This window comes from Athene noctua, chromosome 23, assembly GCF_965140245.1.
Source record: "Athene noctua chromosome 23, bAthNoc1.hap1.1, whole genome shotgun sequence".
NCBI classification, from domain to species: Eukaryota; Metazoa; Chordata; class Aves; order Strigiformes; family Strigidae; genus Athene; species Athene noctua.
The window spans coordinates 6,259,504-6,276,186 of record NC_134059.1 but is presented as its reverse complement, the minus strand read 5'-3'; the positions used below and the strand labels follow the sequence as shown (position 1 = coordinate 6,276,186).

Genomic DNA, 16,683 nt, shown 5'->3' with positions numbered 1-16,683 from the left:
GAGGGGCCGGTGGGCCGCGGGGCTGGGGGAGGAGGGCAGCGGCGGTTCGTCAGGCGAACGCCGCGGCGGCGGGAGCGCAGGCCCCCGGCGGGGTCCTTCGGCGACGGGGACGGAGGGAGCGGGACGGCGGCCGCGATGAACCTGGAGCTGCTCGGTGGGTTCGGGACGCGGGGGCCGGGCGGGGGGAGGCCGGGCCGGGCCGGGGGCTGTCTGCAGGCGGGTACCGGGCCGCCGCCCCGGCGGAGGGCAGCGGAGCGGCGCGGTCAGCCGGAGCGGGCCGCGGGGGTGGGTGGGGGGGAGCTCCGGGCGCGCCTCACTCAAGCGCTGTCTTTGCGTTTCGTTGCAGAATCCTTCGGCCAGAACTACCCCGAGGTAACGTCCTCCCCGCCCCGCGGGGCTGCCCCCGTCCCGCCGGCTGCTGCGAGCGGCTCGGCGACCGGGCGGCGGCGGCCTGACCGCCCCCTCCGCTGCCCTCTCCCCGCAGGAGGCGGATGGCACGCTGGACTGCATCAGCATGGCCTTGACCTGCACCTTCAACCGCTGGGGCACGCTGCTGGCCGTGGGCTGCAACGACGGGCGCATCGTCATCTGGGACTTCCTCACCAGGGGCATCGCCAAAATCATAAGTGCTCACATTCACCCTGTCTGCTCGTTGTGGTGAGCAAAGGCTCGTGGTTTTTTTTGTCAGGACAACCAGATTCACTGTTTAGTCTAATATAGCTTGTACCCTGGGCATCAGGTACAAAAGGCTGTTCTCATTTTTCTGAGAATTTGGGCTTGCCTGTGTTTGCTGAGCATCAGGTGCTCTAGAACCCTGATGACCCTTAATCCCTGGGTGTGCTGATTGCCCAGATGTCAGCTCCTTGTGGGGTACTTCGTTATGTTTCAGGAGAGTTTCCTTTGAGGGAGCGTGGAAATGTGTTATGCCTGTTAAGTTTTTGGGTGTTAGGTTATTTTCCGTGCTAACAGATCTGAGTCAGCTGGTTTTAAACTGTGGGTGTATGTTTTCTGTATTTAAGGAGTAACCTTGAACTGCCTCTTGTTACTGTAGCTGGAGTCGAGATGGTCACAAACTGGTGAGTGCTTCGACTGATAACATTGTGTCGCAGTGGGATGTGCTCTCTGGAGACTGTGACCAGAGATTCCGATTTCCTTCGCCTATCTTGAAAGTTCAGTACCACCCTCGAGACCAGTAAGTCCCGTGAAAAAAGGATTAAATGCTCTCATTTTGGTACAACTGCTCTTATTTTGGTAGAACAATTATTAAAATGTTTTTACTGCAGTTTGCAAAGTGTTTTTTCCAAATCTAACGGATGATTTTGGTGTATCGTGTTGCGATTAGGACTCTAACTGGATTTGTCATGTGTCTTTTTATTATGAAAATATCAGGATGGGAGGAGAGTAAACAAAGGGATGTTTCTTGGAAGTGTGTGTAGAAATGTCTCATTGAGCGTAACATAAACTTGGAGAAGCTTCCAGAGAAAAAAAGGAAATGAAAGTAGACACTAGCTTAATGTTTTGTGATTAAAGTAACAAAGACAAATTAAGATAATAAAAATGTAGAGTATTCTGTATTTCTTGGTATAGATTGAGATTCTTTTTCTGCTTTGCAGAAACAGAGTTTTGGTTTGTCCCATGAAGTCAGCGCCGGTGATGCTGACGCTGTCAGACTCCAAACACGTTGTCCTACCTGTGGATGATGATTCTGATCTCAATGTTGTGGCCTCCTTTGACAGGCGAGGGGAATACATTTATACGGGCAATGCCAAGGGGAAGGTGAGACTTCAGCAAGTGGTGCTGGATGCAATAACTTAGATTACTTCCTGCCTTTATCCAGATGCTTAATGTTTCTGGGTTGTGTTTTTTGTTTGGATATAGAAATAAGGCTTCCTGAATGTCTCTTGAGTAATTGATATTGTGTTGATATGATCTTCTGAATAAAGCATCACACTTTGAAGATCTCTAGACTCTAACCTTGGTCTGGGTTAGCTCTTTGTTGCTGTTGTTTTTGACCGTATTTCTTGGATCCTTTCCCAGTGTAAATAAACTAATGTTTATGTCGCAGAACTGTCGCAGAAACTGTAGTAGCACTGCAGTTGCAGAATCCCAACTATTCCTGTGTAGATTGCTGAGGCTTCTGTTGTCAGGGTTAGTAGCTGGTGTGAAAGGTACCCAAAGGGGAGTGAGTTATAATGAAGACACTGATTGCCTTCTGGCTCCTTAATTTTCAGATCTTGGTCTTAAAAACAGACACTCAGGATCTTGTTGCTTCCTTCAGAGTGACAACTGGAACCAGCAACACCACGGCTATTAAATCGATTGAATTTGCTCGGAAAGGAAGGTGAGTTACTTCATCTATCACGTAGTGTCTTTAAGGATGAAATGAAGACTATAGGGTAGATTGACAGAGCATACAAGGTCTTAAAACCCCCCACAGTTCTTTCTGATTCTTTTTATTTTCTTAGTCTTTTAATGCAATGCATGTTCTGTGCCCTCCTTCCTGCAGCTGCTTTTTAATAAACACAGCTGACCGGATAATCAGGGTGTACGATGGCCGGGAAATTCTGACTTGTGGACGGGATGGGGAGCCTGAACCAATGCAGAAGCTGCAGGATTTAGTGAACAGGTAAGAGGCAGCAGGATGGCTGCTCAGCCTCCCTTGGAAAAGTGGGGTTTGTGTGCTCAGCACTAGTGGGAGTCTCTGGATGAAGGGCAGTTCAGTATCTTACTCAGTGCAGTGGACAGATGTGTTCATCTGAAACCTGTCTGTCACAGTTTGATTTGAAGTTTAAATGTTATTTGTGGATGGGAGTGTGTGCAAGATCTCAGTCTGAAGAACGAGCCCACCCTGTGGTCCTCCCTCCCCCCCACTGTGCTGTTGGTTAACTGTTGGACTTGTGGGGCTGTCTCTGCCCCCAGGACGCCGTGGAAGAAGTGCTGTTTCTCTGGTGACGGTGAATATATAGTGGCAGGTTCAGCACGACAGCATGCCCTGTACATCTGGGAGAAGAGTATTGGAAACCTGGTGAAAATCCTCCACGGGACCAGAGGAGAGCTGCTCTTGGATGTAGCAGTAAGAAAACCGTCTGCTGTTACTGTTTCTTGTTAGTTTGAAAACTAAGCTTTCTTAATTCCATTTACCAATGAAGCTCATCTTTTCTCTTTCAAATAAATCTAGTGGCATCCTGTCCGACCGATCATAGCTTCTATTTCCAGTGGTGTAGTGTCAATATGGGCTCAGAATCAAGTGGTAAGTGTTTCAGATTGGCTCTTTAAGTTCACCCACCTAACTTGACGCATGTTTACCACCTTGTTGAACGTTAGAGCTTGCTGAACTAGTTAAGTTTTGCATTAAGTCTTAAATACCATCACAGGGACGTTTTATGTGGGAATGGTGTCCTCCTGAATGTGGCATTTAAGTACAGGAAATCTGTAAAACTGAAGTAGCTAAATGTGAACATACATTTGTTTTATGACGTGAATTGCAACATTTAAGGAATATTAGAATGTTGTATTTTCAATAGGAACTAACTTGTGCGGTTGCTAATTTGCCATGTGACTGTGGACCTAAATGAGGGTTGATTTTTGTTTTTTTGTAATCTTGTGAGTGGTTTGGGAGATTTTAATGCAGAATGAGACCATAACTGCATGAGTCCTCGCTATGGCAGTTGTCCCTTTGCATAAGGTGAAAATCATTTTGAATTTGTGGTTTAGGAAAACTGGAGTGCCTTTGCACCTGACTTCAAAGAGCTCGATGAAAATGTAGAATATGAAGAGAGAGAGTCAGAGTTTGATATTGAAGATGAAGATAAAAGTGAACCAGAGCAGACAGGTACCCATAAACTGCATTTCTATCGAGCGAATAGTTTGTATTCTGACTACGTGACCATAGTAAAAATGAAAACTAGTATACGTGGGTGTTAAATGAAAAAGCAGGAGTGAATAACTGAAGATGTATGAACTAACACAATCAACACGATTCCCGACAGCTGACAAACACCATTGTTTGGTGATGCTCCCCTCTCCAATACGCCTTTAAGCAGAAAGCTGTAGCAAATGGACATGCACCAAACCGACAGCAACACAACCTGGCCACGTGGTGGTGCCAAAAAACTGTACAAAAAATTGTGAAAGGCTACAGTTAGACTCTGGAAACAAATAAGGATTGTTGCCAGCCTACCAGGCTTTGCAGCACTTCTCCTGTTTAGATTAATTGTCGTTTAGCAGTTTCTAATATTCAAGTGTAACGTCGGCATGTGGGAATTAAGCATTAAAATAAATTTCATCAGATTAAGAACTAGTTCAGTGAAAACAACAAAACGTTTAGAAGTCTTTTGTCTAGGTTTATTACTGGTGTTTTATATCAATAGGTCTGTATCAGAACATAGAAAAGTAAAACCCTGGTGGATTTACGAGGAAATACTTTAGGTTTGTTTTCTGCTTTCGTTCTCACACTTCTGCATGCTTAGACATTGAAGTGCAGTCCGTCCCATTCTTGAAGTCTTTTCCTTACTGTCTTTAATTCATGTTTTTTCCCTGGTTCTCAGGTGCTGATGCTGCAGAAGATGAAGAAGTGGATGTAACTAGTGTGGATCCCATTGCTGCCTTCTGTAGCAGGTGAAAGACTATTTTGTTCAGAGTACGAATACAAAATTTATCACTTATATTCCCTTTATAATATATTCGCGTAACCCCTAGTTTTAAATGGAAGCAAATTGTTTTCCTTCACAGTGATGAAGAGCTGGAGGACTCGAAGGCTCTGCTTTACTTGCCCATTGCTCCTGAAGTTGAGGATCCAGAAGAAAACCCCTATGGACCTCCACCGGACGCGGTTCAGAGCTCTTTAACTGATGAGGGGCTAGGTTCTGAGAAGAAGAGGCAGTCCTCCTCTGATGGACCTCAGGCACCAAAGAAGAAGCCCAAAACCACCAACATTGAACTACAAGGAGTACCTAATGATGGTGCGTAGGAGCTGCCATTGGTTTAGTGCCTATTCTGCATCTGAGATGGTTTTTAGCTTTGTCTGAAGACCAGAAGTTCAGAAGGTTGTTCCTTAATTTTCTCCTTCCTTTGGAGTCACGTCTTCAAACATTTAGCCACGAGCTCTGCAAATCTGCTGGCATTTTGCAAGCTAGGAATGAGGCAAAAGCATCCCAAAACTAACTCTCAGTGTTGTTTGGATCTAGCACCAAGGTCTGTACGTGCTGCTCTAAGCACCCTAAGGGCTAATGTGCTTTGGTAACACGTTGTCTCTCCACAGAAGTCCATCCGCTGCTGGGTGTGAAGGGAGATGGTAAATCCAAGAAGAAGCAAGCAGGCAGGCCTAAAGGATCAAAAGGTAAAGACAAAGATTCTCCATTTAAACCGAAACTCTACAAAGGGGACAGAGGTGCTTTACCTCTGGAAGGAGCAGCGAAGGGTAAAGTGCAGGCGGAGCTGGGACAGCCTTTGACAGGTAAGGAACCCAGCGTGAGCGTCGTTGGCTTGCTTGGTGGCCTTGCTTTGTACAGACCCTGACTTCATATAGTCATAGTGTTTTATCTTCCCAAGTTGCACTTGCACACTAAATGTTTAGCTGCTGTCAAGGATAGGCAAAATTTTTTTCAAGTGGAAGTGCTTTCAAAATTTGTAATAAAACTGATATCCCTGCCTGCGTTATTGCGTATCAAGAGCACGTAGGGTTTTTGATACAGAATGAGAGCTATTTCAAAAGCAAAAAAATGTTTTGATAACTTTAATCTTTTCAAGAACTTTTGTCAACTCTTACCTAAACAGTAATAGTGTTTGGTTTTTGTGGGGAAAAAATGTAAGTAGTGAAGGATTCTGAAGCTGATACTGACATTTGTGCCATCAGTGCTGGGCGGAGTGATGAAGAACGGAAGAGTTCTGTAAGCAGAACTAAGAAATGGGTGATGGTCAGTTTGATAAAAACCCTGAAATAAAATTCAGAGCTGAATGTTCTATTCCTGGATGTACAGCAGCCTTAGGTAAATTCCACAAAGTACAGTTGCTGTAAATGAGGATAGCTTTTGGTGGACTTTTCTGCGTTTTTGTTTTTTTTTTTTTTCTGGTCATATATTGCTTGTATACTAAGGCAGGACTGTTGCAGTCACTTTTGTTGGAGCCCAGACTTAGTCTCAGAGAGCCTAAGTGTTTTCCATCTGTCTCATTTGCTGCTTCAGCTTCTTATTTGGCAAAAGTTCATTCAAGCACAGTAAAGAAAGTACGTTTGGATTAAGTGAGGTGGACTCTTTTTTTTTTTTTTTTTATATTGTAATGAAAAACTCAGGGTTGATAGATAGACAGTTTCAAAGACCAGTACAACTGATAGCTCAAATTTTGCATTTCCTTGAACTCAGCAGCTGCTGCTGTGGATTTTAGACTGTACAGAAGTGATTTTATTTCCCCCCCCGCCTTCCCTCACTGCTGGTCCTATGCTACCCACCTTGCTCATTGTCCTTCCTGCTCAGCTCCTGTTACGTTGCTTGTACTGGTAACTGCTATTTATGGAAAAAGGGAGTGGGATAAAAGAAACTTAGTCTATACATGGAAAAAATGGTGGACGTTTTCTGAGCTTTGTTTAATCCTTTCACGCTACACCTTGCAAAATCCAGAAATTAAACAGCCAAGAATATCCTTAGACCTTGTACTAGTTAGCTTCTAGTGTCAGATTGACTGGACAGGGTGATTCTCTTCTGACTCCTCAAGTCATTAGGGGGCATCCAGTATGTTTTGAAGTATGATAGTAAGGAATTATCTGGATTGTGTGGATCCTCAGGTGTCTTTGCTGGCACCTGTGGCACATCCTGACCGTTCCTGTGCCATGCTGGATGGACAAGACTGGTTTGGAGACCAAATGAGTGTAACGGGTAGTTTCGTCAGCAGGCCTGTTGATTGCTTGCTTTTATCACGCTGCTCATTAACACAGCCATGTGCAAAAGGAGATGAATGAGAAAAGATCATGCATGGGACACTTAACAACGTGGCTTCCAAAACAAATTTCAGTCATTTACTTCAAAAAACCAATGCTGGATATTTTGACTTCTCCATGTTTAAGTAGATGCATAAGCAGTCTGTTTTCAGAGAAGTAGTTTTAATAACAAATATTTTTGTTCAGATTTTTCAGGATATGTTTCCATAACTTTGTTATCAGCTTGTTTTACTGATCTGCTTGATTTATGTTTGTAGACAGATCTCAGTGTACTTTCTTCCTGCAGCTTGTGATCACTGTTGCATCAGTCTGTTCTGAGAGCTGGGAAAATAATACTCCTATTTCCTCCAACACGTTTCAAGTGAAGCAATGTTCTAGACAGACTCCTGCCTTGGGTTTTTTTATGTGTCTTTGCAAAGCCATAGTGGGAAGATTTTTGTGTGGTTTTGCTTGTAATGTTTCCATGCTGTTGTTATAATATAGTCTGACTTGCTCTAAAAGACAACAGTGGATGGTACTGCTGCTGAGCTTGGGATGTGCATATCCGTGGCAGTACAGTTAGCTTTGGTTTTTAGACACTAAAATTTTCTTTTCTTACAAACAAATGGGTGTAGACCCAAGTTCCCGACTTTCAGCCATCTATTGGAGATGGTAAAACTTTCTAAATTTTACTTCTAGTCTCTGTTGCCTGTAAGCACTTTAAGGTATTTTTCCATTTGTTCTTTAGCTGGATGGAGCTATAGGCAAATAATATTGCAGTGATTGGCTTCTGTCTCTCATTAGGAGCTGTTATTGTGCTCCCTTTTGCAGCACTGTTGACTTAAGAGGTTCTAATCGATCCATATGGTAGGTCCATGCGGTGGATCCTGGCAGGCAGTGCTGGAAGGGTCTATGGGAGTCATGTTATGAGAAGAACAGATTGTCCACTGAAAGAAACTGTCACTTGGATCTTTCCAAACACACAGTAGCCTCCTAGTCCATGAAGTTCAGGCCTGTCCTCCTTTGTTCTCTTTCCAGTTTGCACTCACAATTCCCGTTTTGGGCAGCCACTTTTCTCTTGGGGTTGCCGGTGTTCCACCGTGTGCAAATAACCCACTTCCAAATTCCAATGGCCACCTGCCTGGGATCTTGAAGCTTTTTCCGTCTCTTGTGCATGAAGCTGTTAATTCTGCTAGTTCCCTGTGCTGTCACTTTCTGAAGTAACTAATCAGTCGCCAAAACAGTCGCCCAACAAGCATTTCTCCTCTGGAAGCTGTTTGCTGATGTGCCACAAGCCAGTGTGTCTCTGCAAGCTCGGAGCCTGGTGCTGTGCAGTCTGGCAGCAAATGGCTTCTAAAAGCTGCTCTGTCACAATCAGGTTTCAGTATAAACAAACTGAGAAGCTTGATCCACTTTATGTACTTTTAGAATAAAATCTTAACGGTAATCTGGTTTAACCCAAACTTAGGTGGAACTTGTTGTGGTTTTCGGTTGTGCTTTTGCTCTTAAGATTTTGGGATTGATGAATTAAAAAATTGGACACCAGGTAAGTTTGCTTGCAACTTTGCGGAGTAAAAGCTTCCTTAGCCACCTTGTCCATGCCTGTGCACGGGATCTCAAATACAAATGCAGAAATACTGGAGCTCTCAGTTTGTCACAGATAGTATCTTGTTGATTATATCTCATTCTAAAATGAATGGCTTTATCTAGAAAATCTCGTTCTCTTTATTTTTTTTATTTTTTATTTTTTTTTCCTGGAAATGCTACCGTATTTGGTGGTCTCTGGTTTCTGGTAACATCTGTTTGAGTCTGGTTACTTATTTTTCACCTGTCTTTGATCTCTTTAGCAGGTGGTGCAATCTCAGAATTGTTATGAAGACTCTTCTCTATCTTCCTGTATTCTTTCCTATATTGGCACCATAATGTGGAAACTAGATGAAATGCTCAGTCAGAGTGGACTGATTAATACAGCAGACTGATTGTTCATGGATTCAGGGAGTGACTTTTGTAAGAAATGAATATGGAAGAGGAAACGGCCTTCATTTCTTCTTAACTGCCTCTTCATGGAACAGTGTAAGATGCTGACTCTCAGGTCATGAGATTTGCAAAGAGACTGATTGGACTGCCTTTGTGTTGACATATATCACTATTTCTGAAGTGAGCTGGTACCCAACACTCTGCCACTCCAGAGCTTATCAGCCATTGTCTTTAAATTTTTTTTTTTTTTTTTCCTGGATTGAAGAATACCCAAAGTGTGTATTTTTATTTCCAATGCCGTATGACTGTGTATCCTGCAAACTTCCCTTTCTCTGCTGTTAATTTTCATTTCAGTGAGTTGTAAGTCCTTCTATGCCAGCTGTGTTACCTTCTCAGCTTTTCTGTTAGCTCATTGTGATGTCTTCTGTGCTGACATGCTTAGTGAAACCCTGCTGCCCATCACGTGCCGGGTTTGATTTCATCTCAGGTGGATTGAGATCCACTGTGAAGAATCAAGCACACCCTCTGAAGTCTGCAAAGAATGAATCTTCATATTGTGGATATTTTAGAAATTAAGGATGACTCTGCTTTTGGGAGAAGGAAGAGGTGAAAATAGCTCTAGTTAAAATACTCGGTTTATATGATCTCTTCTAGCCTGTGATGTGAAGAGCTGTGTTGGCAGTTTCTTTCTGTCCTTGCAAGTCTTTTTATTCTGTCTCTCTTTCCTGTGAGGTGCCTATCAGAAACAGCAGGTTTCCTCCTTAGCTAGTAGGTACTGGCAGTTAGATTAAAACCAGAATCAATATTTCTCCAAACTGAAACAGCAATTTTTCTCTGTGGTGTTTTTTTTGTTTTTTTTTTTTCCCCACATCTGGATCAAGAATGGAAGAAAGATGAATGCTAACAGCTCATTCCCAGACATGCTTTAACCCTTTATTCCTTAAAGACGGTTGTAATATTTTCCTTTTGGGAATGGGAAGAGACACTTCCTCTATCTAGTACCTACAGCCTGACACCTCTCTGCACTAGACCAACCACCTATGAAAAGAAAGTTTTCATTCCTAATGCCCCTTGTTTTATAGACTTTTATAGTTCCTATGCAGTTACTTTCAGTTTTTCCCCAGATGTAGTTATTGAGATTATTACTACGTATTTAAATTTCCAAAGTATCCTTCAGACATTAAAAACCAGGAGGAGTAGTCATAAAGAGATTTATAAATTTGCAGTCGGAAGAGCGCAGTACTTGCATGAGATATAAGCATGGGAAGAGAAGACATTTTAAATCAGAAGGTTTTTTTTAAAACTGGCATTTTCATTTCCGGCTTTGGTACAGTGGCCTGCTTCATTTAATGAAATTCATTCCCATGTGTACAGTATCAGTTTTCTTTGTTCTTCCTGCTTGTAGGATGACTCGCATCTTTCCTGGAACACTGTTGTGTGAAATCCACCCCTATGTGGTGTGGCTGACCCTGCAAGCTTTAAAAGATGTACAGGCAATGGTTCTCTAGGTTGTGTTAAAGCATATGATTTGCCACAGACGCCAGCTTTCATTTCTGTTAAAACTTCTCTGTACAGTGTATATGTCCTTGGTTTATTTTCTTCCATCTCTTATTTTATTTTTTTGGTATCTGTAGTTTTGTACAATATTTGTCGGATACTGGCTTGATGGTAGTATATAGCAGTGATGTTAGGTTTTGTGTTTGTAAATAAAGAGGTATGTTTTATTTCTTAAAGTCAATGGGTAAATCTTGGCTTTTCCATACAAACTCTGTTGTTTATATTGTGACAACGTTCAGGAATCTCACAGTACAGCTCCGGTGAAAACTCAAACCTGCTGTGCCTTCACCATGGCTGGTGTGGTGTTGGTTGGGTTTTTTTTGTGTGGCATTTGGCTGATCTCTTTTCAAGAGAGAGGAGGAAATCTGTAGTCCAATAAAAGCTCTGAATACCTGAGCACAGCCTGGGCACGCTGAGACAGACGTGTGGGAGGGAGCTGAACACACCCCAGGGAAACTGAAGGTGGAAAATACCTACAGATCTTCAGAAGTCATCATTTTAATAAATTAAGGAGTGTTAGGAAGAGAAATACGGATATTCATTAGCAGAGCTGGTGAAGAACATGGCAATCCAAATCCCTTCCGCCATCCATAATTCAGTTGCTGGTAAGGAGACACTGATTATTGAGCTACTGTGACCGTGGTTCAGTTCGTCAAAAATAAATAACTTTTTTTATTTTTTATTTTTTTTTCACCAAGAACTTTTTTAGTAGTGCATTATACTTTTGGGACACTTGAGCACTAATTATCCTGGGTGTATGAGTGGTTCCTGTTTTACAGCTGCATCAGTGGGATGTGGAGGTTTTGGGCAGATCTCTCTGGAGTTGGTGGCTGTCCGGGGCTCAGAGCGTGGGGCGCAGGCTCTTGGCTCCTCTAGGCGCTGCCCTGAGGCCGGTGCTGTTGGCTCCCCTCTGAGTCTGACAGTGGATGGTAAGAGCCTCATACCATGCTTTTATGCCGAGGACTCGCTTTGGCTTCAGACTTGGGGGAGTTCTTTGTTCTCCCTCCGAAGGTTTGGGGGCTGCGTTCTGCCCGGGCAGCGGGACTGTGACATCAGCACTGCTTCCCTGGGAACGGGGGGATGCGGGTGGCTGTGCTGAGCCCCACCTACATCTGGGATAAAACACTCATTGGATTGTCTTTGATTTCAGTGCCATCAGACCATCCAGACTGTGAAATGTTGTTTTCATGATCTGGGTAATTTGAGGAGTACTTTAGATTTTGGGATATGCGGCTATAAAATGGAACTCTACAGGTGCTGCATAAGGAATTAGGATTTCCTTATGCTCAACAGCATTATTTTAAAGGTTCCAGTAGCAATTAAAGGTTCCAGTAGCAATTACTTACATTGTTTTATAATTTGGTGGGAAAATTAAACTGGAACAGTACTTCTTTACAGTGGAAATTCATCTAAAATGGTATGTAAAATCTTACAGAGAAGGGAGGACTTAATCTTTTTAAAGTTGTCAATTATATCCAAATGGCTGCAATAGAATGGATTAAAATACTCTGCTGCCCACTTACAAGAACTGGAATTCACGATTCACATTTTGGCCGAGATAGTAACGTGTTGCATCTTTTTTTTTGGTAGTGTTGTACTTCAAGCCTGCCTTGTTGGAGGATTTTTCCTAATGGAAGGATTAGGTCTTGAACATGATGCTGGTGGGATTTCAGAAAAACGAAGTTTGAAGATTAACAAAGAATGATTTTGTGGTTTTTTTGACTGCTGAATTTGCATGGATTTAGGAAGTAGCTGACGAATTGATAACCCCAATATGAAGACCCTGGGGAAGAACCACATCCTTAGGATATTACCTTGTGCTTTCTATCTGCCATTGGTAGTTTCCATTCAAAAAATTACCATCCCAGCACACCTGAAGTCGGCTGTAGTGAAAATCCCGGTCAACAGCACATCCTGCAGCGTCACCTGCGGGCTGGGCTTCAAACTGGAGGAGCTGTGTGAGATCACTGCTGAGGGCCAGAGGAGGAATTGCAGCTTGCACAGGTCCGAGTGCCTGACCAGCTGGGTCTGTGGCTTACGCCACTTCACCGTCCCTGTGGGCAAACCCTTCCAGTTCAGCTGCCTGACCTCGGGCACCGCCGGCTTGGGGAGCCGAGCCTATAGCTATAAGTGGAGGCTTGCCCGAGGCCTTATCACCACAAACGATGCACTGTTCAAACCTTTCAAAAACCCTGATTCCGTCATCAGATTTTCCCCTACCAAGGAGTCTGATGCAGGGACTTACCGATGCGATGTGCAGATGTCGAAGACGTTCAGAATCATCAAGAGGGTCTACTTTGGGGTCACAGTGATCCAGAATGATTTGGTGGATCTGAACTTTCAAAAATTCTTGACTTGGGAACAGAAGTTAACAGCAAAGAAGCAGGGAGAACCCACAGAAAACCGCACCCATGAAGAAGTGCAAGAAGAGCAGCACTTTTGTCAAGGAGAATTGTTTTATGAATGCTTGGTAGGAGTTGGAAGTGGAATGATAGGGGGAGTCTTGGTGAGCATGGCGCTCTGCTTCTTGCGGAAGATGTTGAGAAGGAGAGCTGCAAAGTAATGAACTGAGATGTAATGCAATTTCTTGTCTCTGTCTCTTCATTAGTACTGATGCCGTATTTCATGGTGTTTGTAATTTTTTTTTTTTTTTTTTTTTTCTGGCTGACACAGTTTATTACCAGATATTTTCTGAAGCTTCTACAGGACTGTAGAACCAGAGGTGGAAATGGAGTAGTGCAGACAGTAGCTCCAGATGGGGCAGGGCAGTTTGCCTCCACATTGTGTGAAAGGAATGGTCCAGATGGGAGTTTAGAGGATGCTGAGCCACAGAGAACTGCTCACTGTTAACTACCTTGCTGTGCTTCTCTAAGGGGCTTTTATTTTACCTCTAGATGTCTGGGGAGTTTTTATTTAGCTCATAACTTGTGATCCTTATTCCTGTCTTATTTCTTCAAATTTCTCCTGCCTTGCCAAGAACTCTGTGGTGGTGTGAGCTGACACCGATCGCTGTTTGGTAGATGGTGATTTTCCAGCAAGAGGTGCAAAGAAACAAGGACACTTTTGAGGTGGGCTGACAACCAGGTTTCCTGGCTGGCTGGTGTCCTTTCCATCAGATCCGAGTGGTCTCCGTAGCTGTGGGGCACTGTGGGGACGAGGGGCCAACCACCTCTGCCTGTCTCCTCTAGAGAGATTTATCTCCTTCTACTAGAGCCTGGAAAACTGTAAAGTATCTTCAAGCAATAGCTTGGAGCTTGCCCTGTTTCCTTTGTAGTGCGGAATAGCGAAGCAGGGAGCATTGGGTAGCACAAGCAAATCTTCAATTGGAGCTCTGCTGCTCAGGAATATAACTGGATGTTTTTAATCATGACTCAGAGCTGAGCTCATTCCTAAAATCTTTAAAGGGGGAGGAAAGGAATCGTTCAGTGGGCTTGGGGATCTTTCATTTTTCTTGGTGATTAATAAGTATAAAACATGCAGCAACTCTGCAGGGAGTATTGTTTCCCCCTTGGTAACAGAATCCACAGAGGGACCTATTAAGTTCCTTCTCTTTCTGCTTTCTGTCGCTTATTTTACAGTAAACAACTATATTTACTAAGTCTGTTTCTTTTTTTTTTTTCTATGAACTAAAGTACAGGAATGCACAGCACACCCAATTCTGGGGAAAATAATGATACAACTCTAATATTAAAGACTGAAGCATACGATTATTTTTTCTTTTTAAAAAATAACAAAAAAAGCGCTTTAATATAGAGTTGGATATGGAGGCAAATGCCTCATTTGCAGAGAATTCTATAAAAAAAAATAAATAATCAGAATGAAATGTAATGAGGCAAATCTTTGTGTACAGGGAAGTAGGTAATAAGTATATCAGGACTGTGATCAGTGGCCCCTGGGGTTGTTTAGCTGTGTTTGAGTGGAGAAGCAAGCCTGTCATCAGGCTTGAATTCCCACTGTGTAGTTCTGCCGAGTTCCGTGTTTCTTCAAGGAGACTTTAATGGGCACAACAACCAGCAGAAGTTTGGAAACATTGCGGGGAACCGTTCTGCCGTGACAAGATGCCTTCGGGAAGCTGTGCTGCCCCTTCCTGACGCCTGGACCTCTGGCAAGGGCCAGGAGGGTTGCTACACAGTTGTGACAGACAGCAAAGGACTGTATGTCCTTCCGTCTGACGATCTGGTCCCGTAGGTTAGAAGCTGCTGGATGGTGATCCGGTATTCCAGGATTTTCTTGCTTCTGTTCTTCATCAGTTTTCTCTGACTCAGCTCCATAATGCTGAAGTGCCGGCTTTGTCTTCGCTCAGCTGTTCCCTTTGCCTCTGCAGTTTTTTTTCTCTGTTTCTGTTCCTTGGCTAGGAGCATGTGCTGCTTTCTCTGAGCTTTATTCCAGTATTTCCCAGTCTTTAGCTCACTGTGGGCATCCTCATCTGTGGTCAGTCCACTTTGTTCCTGTGCGATTCTCAAGGCCCTGTCCTTTAGCAGCCAGTTCTTGTGTCACTTGCTCCTTTCACATGCCAGCCTCCATCTGTTCCCGTTATCCCCTGCTCTGCCCTCTGGGCTTTCACTGCATCGCCCTGGTTTCACTGACACTCTCACCGGGTCGCTTGGACACTCTGCAGCAGCTCTTTCCTGCAGCAAACTCGAGTAGCTCCTGGAACAACGTGCTTGGTGAGGAATCCTAAGCTCTTTTGAGCTGGCAGCGATGTCGGGTGGTGGGCACACATCTGTGGCCTGTGCTGATGGTTTCTACTTGCTGGCTTTACTTCTTTCCCCATTCACTGCACTCTGCAGGCAGAGTTCACCCCTGTGCTGCAGCCTTTTCTCTCTTGGGGTGCTATTTTCACCAACCCGAAGGCACTTACGGAGCCACTGGTCCTGTATGCATTGCTTGCAGCCTCCCTCCTGGCCCCGTGACCTGTGAGGGGTTTCTTGTTCCCTGGAAATTGCTTTGTACTGGTCACATCTGCTTTCCAGGAGTTCTTGAAACCTTCTGCACTCCTCTGTGCTTACGCCGTAGAAACTGGAATCGCTGAACTCCTCGTAGGCGGGGAAGGGGTCCGTGAGTAGTCCTCTCCGTGCAGATGTGCTGGCACAGAGATCTGCGCTGGGACCTTCCTGGCCACGAGCTGATGCTGCTCCTGCATCAGGCCCTGAGTTCTCACCTGGCTGAGTGATGGGGTCGGTAAAGCCCAGGCCACTGTCCCACTCGATGGAGAAATTCCTGCTGTGCCTCATTGCCTTTACTGCTTTCGCTTTCTGCCTAAAAACAAACACCCACAAGCTGTTAGATATCTTCGGGGCTCTCCTCCCTGGCTGAGCGTGAGTCATCTCTGGAAGCATCCTCCAACCATATGCAGTAGAAGGATTTCTCTCTTGCCTTAAGCTTTCCTTGCTACTGCTGTAAGCACCCTGCAGCGTGGCCTTACCAAGCTCCCAGAGACACTGGAAAGAGCTGCAGGGATGGAGTAACAGCTGCTGAAACTCAGCTCCTCTTGATGAACGAGGGCTAATGCCTGAAAGAGAAATATCGTGAGGGCAGAGAATGTTAAATCTAGTTTAGCAAACCTGATGGTGTGTAAGGCTGAGGTGACTGAAGAAGACTTATTGGAAGGTATGGAGGCAAGGTATGGAGGCAAAATAGGATGGGATACCTTCTAGTTTAACTCTTCTTTTCCAGTGGCACAGGGTGCAGGAAGTGGGTAATTAGATTCGTTATCGCTGTTGCAATCCTGTGGCAGCACGTAATCCAAGAAAACCCTGTGGAGAAAGCAAATAAACACAGGTCCCTCCCCAGCCCAGCGAGAGGGGCTGGCTCCGTGCTTTGGCATGCTGAGGGCTGGATTTTTGTTAATCTTTGAATGCCCAAACCAAAGAACCAGTGCTAGGCAGGACCTAAATCAGCTTGTTTTTGAGGTGAGTGGATGCAGCTGATTAGAAATCCAGCTTTGAGGGATGTTGGCTGCTGACCTTGTGCTTCTCAGGCTGTGCCATTGCTGCTTTTTGGGAGATGTTTACTTTGGTCCACACGGTGTACGTACCCGTCTAGGCAGAGATTTAAGTTCAATTGGCTGCAGTTCTCTTCCTTGCAGCATTGCTCATTCCCTGCTCTGAAGTCCGTCTGGGTTGCAGCATCGGATGTTTGGGGAGGCTCGTGGGCAGATTTCTGTCTGTGCATTTCCAGTGTAATCTGTTCCCCTGTGCTCTGGAGTATTTCTAGGACCTCCCGTAAGCTCTCTCTGG

General features: G+C 44.4%; 2 protein-coding genes across 4 annotated transcripts; both read left to right on the top strand.

Annotated features, from left to right (window-relative positions):
- Window positions 1–3: 3 nt before the first annotated feature.
- Window positions 4–10,625, top strand: RBBP5 (RB binding protein 5, histone lysine methyltransferase complex subunit). 3 transcript variants are annotated; one of them, XM_074925558.1, is made up of 14 exons: window positions 4–154; window positions 347–372; window positions 485–657; window positions 1,052–1,192; window positions 1,614–1,776; window positions 2,232–2,341; window positions 2,507–2,626; window positions 2,920–3,073; window positions 3,179–3,250; window positions 3,715–3,832; window positions 4,548–4,617; window positions 4,732–4,961; window positions 5,261–5,338; window positions 8,758–10,625. In XM_074925558.1, the coding sequence occupies exons 1-14, from the start codon at window positions 136–138 to the stop codon at window positions 8,784–8,786; spliced, it is 1,503 nt and encodes a 500-aa protein (XP_074781659.1). In that variant the 5' UTR covers window positions 4–135; the 3' UTR covers window positions 8,787–10,625. The 3 variants fall into 3 exon arrangements, with proteins under 3 accessions (XP_074781659.1, XP_074781658.1, XP_074781657.1); XM_074925557.1 differs by having other exon boundaries at window positions 6–154; window positions 5,261–5,455; window positions 8,761–10,625; XM_074925556.1 differs by having other exon boundaries at window positions 6–154; window positions 5,261–5,455.
- A 1,593-nt stretch (window positions 10,626–12,218) lies between these two features.
- TMEM81 (transmembrane protein 81) lies at window positions 12,219–13,007 on the top strand. Its single transcript, XM_074925779.1, has one exon. It carries the CDS (start codon window positions 12,219–12,221, stop codon window positions 13,005–13,007), a length of 789 nt encoding a protein of 262 aa, XP_074781880.1.
- Window positions 13,008–16,683: the final 3,676 nt, after the last annotated feature.

What these genes read in the sequence shown, in the direction of transcription:
- RBBP5 (XM_074925556.1), top strand. An exon ending in GAATTTGCTCGGAAAGGAAG is followed by an intron (nt 2,342 to 2,506) that starts GTGAGTTACTTC and finishes TCCTTCCTGCAG; the next exon opens with CTGCTTTTTAATAAACACAG. An exon ending in ATTGCTGCCTTCTGTAGCAG is followed by an intron (nt 4,618 to 4,731) that starts GTGAAAGACTAT and finishes TTTCCTTCACAG; the next exon opens with TGATGAAGAGCTGGAGGACT.
- TMEM81 (XM_074925779.1), top strand. Translation starts at nt 12,219, where the DNA reads ATGAAGACCCTGGGGAAGAACCACATCCTTAGGATATTACCTTGTGCT.